The sequence below is a fragment of the Ostrinia nubilalis genome, chromosome 11 (assembly GCF_963855985.1).
Source record: "Ostrinia nubilalis chromosome 11, ilOstNubi1.1, whole genome shotgun sequence".
NCBI classification, from domain to species: domain Eukaryota; kingdom Metazoa; phylum Arthropoda; class Insecta; order Lepidoptera; family Crambidae; genus Ostrinia; species Ostrinia nubilalis.
Genome location: NC_087098.1, coordinates 9,588,434 through 9,599,539, shown reverse-complemented (window position 1 = coordinate 9,599,539; position 11,106 = coordinate 9,588,434). Strand labels below are relative to the sequence as shown.

Sequence of the window (11,106 nt, the reverse complement as noted above, 5' to 3'; positions counted from 1 at the left end):
AGAGGTGAATTATGTTTTTATCTAAACAGAACTGACATTCATGAGTCAGATGTAGCTAGCGTCATTCATTACAGTAATCAAGTTCAATTTATGGCCCAGCGCACGCGACCCAAAAAGCTGTGTCGTTATGGTGACAATTATTATTGACATACATTATACCACAGATTATACTGATAATTTTTTTTAGCGATTTCACAATTTTTTCAGTAAATTAGCATAACTAAAGAAACTCAAAGTAGCGTTGTGAATGCATAGCCAAATCGACATCGACGACACAGGCGCGGATCCACCGTTGTGGGCACTGTGGGCATGCCCACAACCCTAATTTGCTTGTTTTATTTATGATCTATTGATAAGATCGATAGGCATTTATTAGTCCAGTCAAATTAGACATGAACCCTGCAATAATTCGCATACAGCTGAAAATTGGTACGAATGTTCGGAGCACCATTATGAATTAACTGTGAAAAGTCCCCATCGATCCGACGTGTGCTAAAAAAAAAATTCAAGGTCAAACTTAAAAAATACGGGTTTTTGAGATTTTCAGCCAAACGGTAAGTTTTATCACAAAAATATGTATGACAAGGTTTAAGGCCATACAATTATCTATCAAATTTTTCTATACACTTTCTCCTAAGAGTCAGCGTTTCTGAGATTCGATGATCCGAAGAGTCAAAAAAGTGTTTTCTTCATAACGGTCTTACACATAAATCCAATGTGATATCGCCTCGTGCCACGACTCAGCATTGTACCATGATGTGTTGTCGACGTCGAATATAAAATGATTAACCTCAATGTCATTTGTCATCTTTAATTGTCGAAAAATGTTTGCAACTTAGACGAAGGACTGCACCGTGAGTTTCTAAGATACGAAGTTTTCGTGTCTATTATGTTTAAGAGCTCTTATATGCACACGTCACTACTCTACTTGTAACTCTATGGTCACTCTTTTAGCCCGGTCAAGTCAGAAAATCCAGGTTATAATAATTCGCATAGAGCTGAAAATTTGTGTGATTGTTGAGGACACTATCCTTAATGAAATGTCAAAAGTCCCCAGCGATCCGTCAACTGGAAAAAAAATTTACGAAGTCCAAGTTTTTTGCATTTTTCCGCCAAACAGTAAACTTATCATAAGAAATGATAAGAAATAGTAGTAGATTATAAAATTATCTATTAAAATTGTCTTTGCCCCTTTTTCCTAAGAGTCACCGTTTATGTGGTAACGATGCAAAAAGTTGGAGAATTCGCATTCTGTTAACTACTCCAAAAGTCCACAACTTCAACTCTATTAAAATAGTTTTGAATTGAACAGGATAACAAATACATCTTATAAAAGGCCTACTGGGGAAACCTGGTAAAAAAAATACGCCAAATAACCCTCATAGGTGTTGTGGAAACATGTGCATATAACGAGAACATCAAAACTAACTTTTTGAATCGTTCTACCTCATAATCGGTGACTCTTAGGAAAAAGGAGTGAAGACAATTTTAGTAGATAATTTTATGATCTACTATTATTTCTTATCTATTTTTATGATAAATTTACTACTTGGCCAAAAAATGCAAAAAACTTGGGACTTCGAAAACTTTTTTTTTAAATGACGGATCGTCGGGGACTTTTGACATTTCATTTAGGATGGTGTTCTTAACATTCACACAAATTTTCAGCTCTATGTGAATTATTATAACCTGGAATGTCTAACTTGGTCGGGCTAAAAGAATGACCATAGAGTTACAAGTAGAGTAGTGACGTGTGCATATAAGAGCTCTTAAACATAATAGACACGAAAACTTTGTATCTTAGAAACTCACGGTGCAGTCCTTTGTCAAAGTTGCACCCATTTTTCGATAATTAAAGATGACAGACGACATTGAGGTTGATTATTTTATATTCGACGTCGACAACACATCATGATACAATGCTGAGTCGTGGCACGAGGCGATATCACATTGGATTTATGTGTAAGACCGTTATGAAGAAAACACTTTTTTGACTCTTCGGATCATCGAATCTCAGAAACGCTGACTCTTAGGAGAAAGTGTATAGACAATTTTGATAGATAATTGTATGATCTTAAACCTTGTCATACATATTTTTGTGATAAAACTTACCGTTTGGCTGAAAATCTCAAAAACCCGTATTTTTTAACTTTGACCTTGAATTTTTTTTTTAGCACACGTCGGATCGATGGGGACTTTTCACAGTTAATTCATAATGGTGCTCCAAACATTCGTACCAATTTTCAGCTGTATGCGAATTATTGCAGGGTTCATGTCTAATTTGACTGGACTATATGTATGTCTGGGCATGTAGTGATCCAACTCTCACTTTGCTAATTTTTGGTGGCTGTGCCCACAACCTTTTTTGAGGGCTGGATCCGCGCCTGGGACGACAAACAATACCTAGCGACATTAATTAAATTTGTATGTAATGGAAACAATATTTCCTGTAGTTGTCGCCAGTCGTTGCATACGGTATAGGAATTAAATCTATGTTCTAAACATTTGATTTGTGGCAAGCAGTAGGTATTTGATGTCGTATAGCACATAGATTGTAACACAATAACTAGTAGCAAGTAAGTAGGTAGTTACTAAAAAAATCCCGTGTAAACAAATTTATTGAGTTAGCGGTTGGGGTTGGCAGGGTCAGAGTGATCCCAGCTATTTTTGTTCTGTCATCAATAAAGAAATTTAAGTTCTAAGTGGGTTCATAAGTACATTCCTATAGTAGGTATCTCTCGCCCCTTATAATAGACCGCAACGGTTGATGACATGACTATTTTGATCTTTCTTCAGAAAACTTACTTGTTGTTACCATAGGGTGATTTAGGTACCGTGTTACGAACTTACGACACATAATATAGCCAAAGTTAAGCTATAGATAACTACAGCAAAGACGGCTAAAGTCATTCAAACTGAATTCTTTGGAGCTTAATGCGATTTTTAACGCTATAAGTACCGTATCAAATTTTAAACAAGGCTTGAAAGTCTTGAAAGGCAGATAAGTAGTAGGTATTGCTGAAAATAAACATGAACCTCGGAAAATAGTTTTTTAGCATCTTATTTTAATGCTTCATTGTTATTATCTCGAAGAAAAACTGTCATTATTGTAAACCACCGTGTTAGTATCACGTTTAGAAAATAACAACGACAATTTACGAAGAGAGTGGCGCGCACGCACGGATAGTCGCGAAATAACGTCAGTCAGTGTTTTGTTGGCCGAGGAGACTGCTGTGCCGTTGCCCTAATGTGGTCTCGACGCGAGTTGTGAATAAATAAAACTAGTTTTTAAATATCAACCAGAAGACAAGTATAATGGAGATGCAAGACCACAATAATGAGAATGGTAAGTTGGTGAATAGTGAAAGTGTTAAGTGTCAGCAAGCACAGTGACCCCGATAAGTTGCAAATATTTTAAGGCTTTAAACCTTGGGAGAGGCAGCATTGGCAAGGGACAAGGATATTGACTTAGCCCTTCTTAAAACCTGTACCTATGTCTAGGCACCGAACAATGGAATAAGAACGAACTGAATTTGTTTCGTTTCCGCACATTTTTACTATTGTAAACATGATATTTTTTTTATTGAAAGATAAACGCATATGTCACTGCATGTCTCCGAAAGATTGCATCAGTATGTTATTTTATTATACCTACATAATGAGAGTAGCAGATAGAGTTTTATAAAACATTCCTTTTAACATTAAAAATGTATTGATTACGAAATCATTAGTAGCACTAAATTACATGTGTGATTCAATAGACTTCACAGTAATTTGGTAATAAAAAACAACTAAGACTTAATTAATTAGAAAGAATTCAGTGTAAGATACCTATATTTATTCTTACTTTAAGTAAGTAGGTCTGTTTCCTCCTAGCCATTAAATTAAGATTTGTAAGCGCACTGTTATGTGGCAGTTGGTGTAAGTAATTAATAAATAAATTAAGGGATTTATAAACCACATTACATGAACTAGGTGTTTATTTAATATCGCACGTAAAAGTTGAACACAATATTTAATGCATGATTACCTATTATTTGTTTTCAATGACTCATAACATTGAATATTCCGTAGCATCATAATGTTAACTGGGGTTAGAGAGTAGTTAACGTAAGTTAACCAGTTGGTAGTATTTAATTTAATTATTATGTAACCTCATGTTGTTGAGATCAATATAGGGCATAAATATTATGCCATCTCTATCCTATTAGTTACCTCTGTTATCGATCGTGAATAGTTGTGGAGTTGGGTTCCTACGATTCGGAATTCCCGAGTTCGATTATCAAATTCGATTGGTAGCTGGAAAAACAGATTAGGTAGGTACCTACACTACCTACATATGCCCATTAATTGCCATTAGTTTCGTGTTCCGATTAGTAATTGTACCAATCGGTCCAACGTGAATCTATTTTGGAATATAATATTTACAATTAAGTTGTATGTCAGTAAAATTGCCAGAATTGTATTACGACTTAATTATTTTTATACGAATTAATTTTTGTTTATGTAAGTACCTATAATATTATCAGTCGCCTACTTCTTAAATGGACTTTGCTATACCAATTAAATATTATCGTAAAAACCTGTACAATCAAAAGGTTAAGATGTTTATTAACTTAGTTATTTACTAAGTTCTAGAAATTTTCCTAGTTTCATTAAAAAGTACTTAATGTATGAACATTTTATGAGTAGGTAGGTATGCAAAATTCCTATAATCCTGGCGCCAAACAAATTGATTTTAGTAGGCGCATTAATATAAAACTCAATATAAAACAGATACCTACATTATAATGACACCTAAATAAAATATTTATTTACATAATAGGAATAGAAAATACGTATATTAGCAAGAAAGTAAGTGAATAAAATTATTTTGCTGAGGCTACGTAGAGTTGTGCAAGACAACGCAAAGGCTTTAATTCGATATAAAATTGCTAAAGAGAAATTAAATTAAATTCTAAAATAACTTTTTACCCACATATTCTTATGAAAATCTTGTCGCATGTTTCGGCCTTCAACATTTTTTTAAAATAAGATAAGTAATAAACTCTACGTATTGTTTGAAGTGATTCAAGATAATCCAACTGTAACGTACATTTTATTTACTTACTCCATTATTTATCGCTATGTAAATACTCATGAAAAAGTAGGATATAAAACATTATAATTTATACAATGTAGGTATCTACTGCATTACGATTAATGTCGTATGTAAGTACCTAGGTATATGGATAACTTACTAAAACCTCTGTCATTTTTATACCAACCGATTGAGCCCTTGTTAAATTGCAATATAAACAGGATGTACAGTTTGACCGTCAGTAAAAACTAATTTTATTGTTGACTTAAGAGGACACGCGAGGTGTCCCCTACTCAATTTCTCCTTGGTAAACCGGTTTTCTCCCAGTTTGAAACCGGTTTGAAATGGTCGCATCATGTGTGGTCTCTCAACGGAATCTATGGCAGAAACTTAGATGCAACTCAAAAGTAATTTGAAGTTGCAGTTTCGTTGCAATTGCGTTTCACCGTGTGTTCTGGGCCTTAGGTAAATGTCGGCCGTTTGGTGTAGTGGTTGTAACGGTCTACTATGCCGAGTGGTCCCGGGTTCGAATCCCGGCCGGGCAGAAATTGAAATGATGAATTTTAATTTCTGTGACGGGTCTGGGTGTTAGGTACTATGTATAATATGTATGTATTTAAAAAAAAAGTATATGACTGTATAAGTAGTATATCCGTTAAGCTAGCACCCATAACATATGCATTAAGTTGCTTACTTTGGGGCTAGCTGGCGCTGTGTGAAATTGTCCAAAGAATTATAAATAAAAAAAAGGTACACAATGTTGAATTCCTAAAATGTTGGTTGGTTTGCAAAAGGTTGCCTAACTACTAAGTAGGTAGAATCCTAAAAAGTTGAATTTCATAAAAGTTAATATTAATATCCCACTTCTTCTGTCGTGCTTTGTGGACTACTTATTGATTGTCAATATCTAATATTAACTGAATTCTGATAGATAGGCAGGTCACAACCATGGTGTCAGGGCTATGAATGAAGCTTTTATAACACTATGTCTCTATATTTTATTCGTCACACAAGTAGGTAAATAAATGTAGGTAAATAAATGTAAAAATAAATTCTACCTAATAGCCGCATGTTTCCTCTAAACTATTTTTAACATGTTTCATTTATTTTTCAGGCACAAAAAAGCCAGACACCGCTCCCCAGATGGATATGATACAAAGAATAACTGGAAGTTTTGGAAGATTTCAGCTCTTAATATGTTTTTTCATATTCCTAAGTAAATTTCCTGTGGCTTTTCATCAAATGGCTATAATATTTTTGGCGCCTAAGACACCATATATATGCCTTGACGACAACAACAGCACAGATGCGTGTCCTTGCGCCCATCCAGAATATGACACTTCTGTCTTCACCTCAACTATTATATCAGAATGGGATCTGATATGTGATAAAAAATGGCTTACCAGTTTTACACAAACATTGTTCCAGTTAGGAACGCTGATAGGCAGCGTCATATTTGGGATGGCGGCAGACAGGTAAACATCTTCACACTCGTAACTTTTATTAATTGAAGCATAATCAAAATAGAGATATCTACGTTGTATATTTCTATTCTGTTTCAGGTTTGGAAGGAAGAAACCTCTGTTGCTTGGAGTAGTCATACAAGTGACGATGGGCGTCGGAGCCACGTATGCAACAGACTTTTGGACCTTTACTATATTACGATTCTTCGTGGGATTGTCTGTGGGGGGCACTATGGTCACAGGGTTCGTCATTGTGATGGAAACTGTTGGCACGCAGTACCGGGACACCATATCGGCGCTCTACCAAGTACCTTTCAATTTGGGACACATGCTGCTGCCAGTGTTTGGCTACTTTTTCAGAGACTACACAGCGTTCCAACTGGCCATTTCAGTACCTGGAGTGGTTTTGCTTTCGTACTTCATCATAGTTCCTGAATCACCGAGGTGGTTGATTGCTGTTAGAAGAACAGACCAAGCCATCCACATTTTAGAGCGCATTGCTAAAGTGTAAGTGTTTAAAATACTTCAATTGTAAGTACTTACGATGTCGTGTTATCCTAGTTCCTACGTATCTACTACTTTTGAAAAAACTCCTATGTTGACCTTACTTTCTCTATAATAATTAGTTTACCTGGTTACTTTTCTTTTGCCAAGTAAAGCTATGAAGAAAGATACATACACGTATCTACCTGATACTTAATATCATGTTTTACTTGTGTTTTAGGAATGGGCGACCAACAGAAAACATAAAATCGGACGTGGAAAGTTTTCAAGCTGCAGTGGAGAAAAATAACCTAAAGAAAGGAAACATACTGGATCTGGTTCGGACTCCAAACTTACGTAAAAACATAATTGCTATGTCACTTAACTGGTTGACTTGTGGGTACTGTTTCTACGGGGTGTCGCAGTACGTAGGTCAATTGAGCGGAAATATCTTCGTGAACGTAGCAGCCAGCGCCAGTGTAACTTTACTGGGCACTTTCGCCGCTGTATTTCTTTTGAAGATTATTGGCAGAAAGACCATTGTTATTGTTTTCAATTTTATTTGTGCGTTATGTCTAATAGTTCTGGCTGTGATACCCGAAGGCGTAGGTTCCGTGGTGTGTGCAAGTATAGGCGTCGTAGCTAGTTTTATAGTATTTGTTGTAGTTTATTTGTATTGTTCGGAGCTGTTTCCGACGGTAGTTAGAAACGCGGCTCTTGGAACATCGTCGATGATGGCTCGCGTGGGGTCCATGGTGGCTCCGTTTGTGATCGAGTCGAAGGACGTGGCCGCGTGGTTGCCACCAATATTGTTCGCTATATTACCCCTATTAGCCGGTTTTATGACATTCATCATGCCCGAAACCAAAGGTTGCGAACTGATGACCACAATAGAAGAAGGAGAACGGTTCGGAAAGAAAGAGAAAAAGTAAGTCTCTAATGCATTGTCTGAAAGAAAAAATAATTTATTATTTAGTGCCAAACAATCATTCCTTTTGTAAATATTGTACAATACGAAATATGTATTTAATTTTAATCTTAGATAGTAATATAATAAACAGTGTTTAATTAATAAATTACTACCGTACTGTATTAAAATAATTTCATTTATCTTTTAAAATGTGAAATTCATTTTGTAACGTAGCGTACTTAGTGCCTTCCAAAATTACGCCTATTTATCAATAAAAGGCACTCATTGACAGAAGAGTTGATTTATCCCTCAAACTAAGAATTTTGAGAGGCATATAAGATACAAGAAATGTATATTTTATTGTAAAATAGCACCTATAACAACTTTATAAGATGACACAATGTGGTTTGAAATGTGGTCGGCCGGACTTTGATGAGTTTTATCGATAGGCACTTGAATTTTGGTGATAAAGATATAAGATTACATAAAGCATAATCCATTAGAAATACGAGATGTTCTTGTCGAACATAATAATAGCTAAGTAGATCTAGCTAGGTCCTTAATTGGAGATTTACTTTCTGGTTATGAATGGTTATGAATATGAAATTAAAAATATCCATAAATCTTTTTCTGTAGATGATGTAGAGCTACCCTTCACAGCTATCTACCTATGCTCCTTGAAAGTTATTTGAGAACAAACCGGCCAACTGTGGCCACTGTGGGTTTTGCGCTCTATGTTTGTCTAAATAGCACGTTCTAATGGAACGTTTAAATTTAAATGAAGTCATGAATTTTTATTAATGGCCATTAGTGAAGAAAGACACATTGGTAACTTCATACATTTAAATAAATAATAAAACTTCTTTCAACTAAAAGGAAAAGGATTTAATATGTAGGTCTGCATAAACTTGAGGTTAATTCCGGCTACCTTGAATTAGCTAACAACTATTGAATTAATTTTTTAACACTTGATTTCGAATTTTGACCGTATCTGACACCTATGGTGATAGGCGGCTTATTGAGTCTAACAAAGATGAGCTCTCAGTTGTTCAACAATATGAGACAAGAAAATAGCGCAGTTTCAACTTAATGTTCGTTAAATGTGTTTGAAGCAATAAGTACACAGTTGTTATTTCCACATTTCTTATGAATTACACGTCATCGCAAGTAAAATGTAAACAAATTAATTTTGTTGTTGTTATTCGCAATTCGATAATAATAAAACATAACCCTCTTTCTAGCGCAGTCGGGTAATAAAGCTGCGGATGCATGTGTAGTTTGGTGTCAAAACTATCAATCCTTACTTCCTGCTAATAATAAAAATGCGAAAGTTTGTATGGATGTCTGTATGTCTGGATGTTTGTTACTCTTTCACGCAAAAACTACTAAACGGATTATGATGAAAATTTACAGTATTATTGTTTATAACCCAGAATAACATATGGGCTATAATTTATGACGATGTGACAAACTCAATTGCACGCGGGTGAAGCCGCGAGCAAAAGCTAGTCAGTAGGTACAATAGAATTTCGACTCGCAGTCAAGGCTATTAGCGAGTAACGTAATTATTTACGCTATTGGCGCTCTGTTGATCGACAATTAATAAAAACATTAATTTCTACTGCAGTATTTAGATCGTGCGTGATTAGTGTTACTAGGTCAGGTGCAGCAAAAACCAGGAACGAGGGTTAAACCAATCGGGATAGTCGTTCTTAAACCATGCCATATTCTGACTGAATACAATAGAATATATTTATTTGTAATAATTGTCTGTGAATGTGTTCTGAAAGTTGAAACCAGAACAACTGGACACCTGTGATTAAATTAACTAGTCTCTAAATCAATCTTTTAGCGAATTGGCAATTTGGTAGCCTGGCAGTTTGACATTTACTAAGTTAGGTGGTACGATCAGAAATTTTCAAGTTTGTTTCTTGCTTTTCTTTAGTTTTTTATTTGCTATTTTTCGCGCACTCTGCATGAATTTTTCCTAAATTAAGCACGAGTAGCTTTAATTTTACTTGTTTTGGTCCTTGATTGATTACAAGCAGACCAAGTTTCACATTTTTTATCGAGTAGGAAGTAAAATAGAATGTAGCTGATAGATCAAATTATTCAGGAAGACAGTTTCAATTGAAGCTGTTAGTAAATCGATGTTGAAACTGTACTTTATCCTTTGTTTTGTTTACCTATTACTGAGCGTTTCGTTATCGTTGAGGGTACAGTTGTGACAACTGTGAGTTTATCCTCCGAGTTCACTTAAGTTATCATTATTATCACCACTATCAATCAACATGTCATTGGTCTAAGCTATGACAGGCCTACAAATAATAAGTATACTTTTGCGCGTGACTTTACCTACATGGTTTTCCAGATTCACTTAATTGACTGATAATTTACTGATTTCAAAATTACTAGTCGAATTTTGCAGTTAATAAACTCCTTTGTCAAGTCTAGAATGAAGTGCTTTTCAAAGAAATTTAAAAGTTTTGCACTGAAATTTTAAGTTAATGGTGTCATCTCTAAGGGTGCCATATGCATCTACTCTACGTCAGCTAAAGAATAAATATGCTAATACGCTGTAGGAAGATCACAGTTATACATTTAGTGTAATTTTTCACGTTCCATAATTTTGTAGTAAGGCAAACACCGTGATGTCAGGTTGTAACATTTTGTACAATGTACAATACGAGTACAATACAATGTTTGGCCATTTGGTTAGAGTCGCGGTTGACCGGATCGCTACGTATTCATTCTTTTATTCAGCGAAGACTCAAGGTCAGTATCTATGCATTTTTATAATTTTCAATATATTTGTTCCCAAAGTAAATCTAATTTCCACCAATTTTCTTTCTTTCTTTCTCTCAATTTTCATAACGACGCGGACGCACTGATATAGGTAATACACGTGTTTTTATGGGTTTTTATTAATATACATAAATCTAGAGTATAATAATAATTAGTGCCATGTACCTATTTATTTATGCCGATTCCTCTTTAACTTATGCCGCTCTACACAATAATAATGTAATTTTATGCAGTGAAAGTTATAAAGAAATATCAAATTATTGACTTTTACAGTTTTATGCAATGTATTTATTTAACGAACAGAAACGTTTATAAACCTGCAAAATCCTTGGTTCCACTGAGGAAAATACTGCATACTTAGGCTC

General features: G+C 34.9%; 1 protein-coding gene across 1 annotated transcript; it reads left to right on the top strand.

The window, feature by feature from the left end:
* Positions 1-3,150: 3,150 nt before the first annotated feature.
* Positions 3,151-9,123, top strand: LOC135076246 (organic cation transporter-like protein). The gene is made up of 4 exons (XM_063970729.1): positions 3,151-3,346; positions 6,195-6,555; positions 6,643-7,050; positions 7,268-9,123. The coding sequence occupies exons 1-4, from the start codon at positions 3,316-3,318 to the stop codon at positions 7,956-7,958; spliced, it is 1,491 nt and encodes a 496-aa protein (XP_063826799.1). The 5' UTR covers positions 3,151-3,315; the 3' UTR covers positions 7,959-9,123.
* Positions 9,124-11,106: the final 1,983 nt, after the last annotated feature.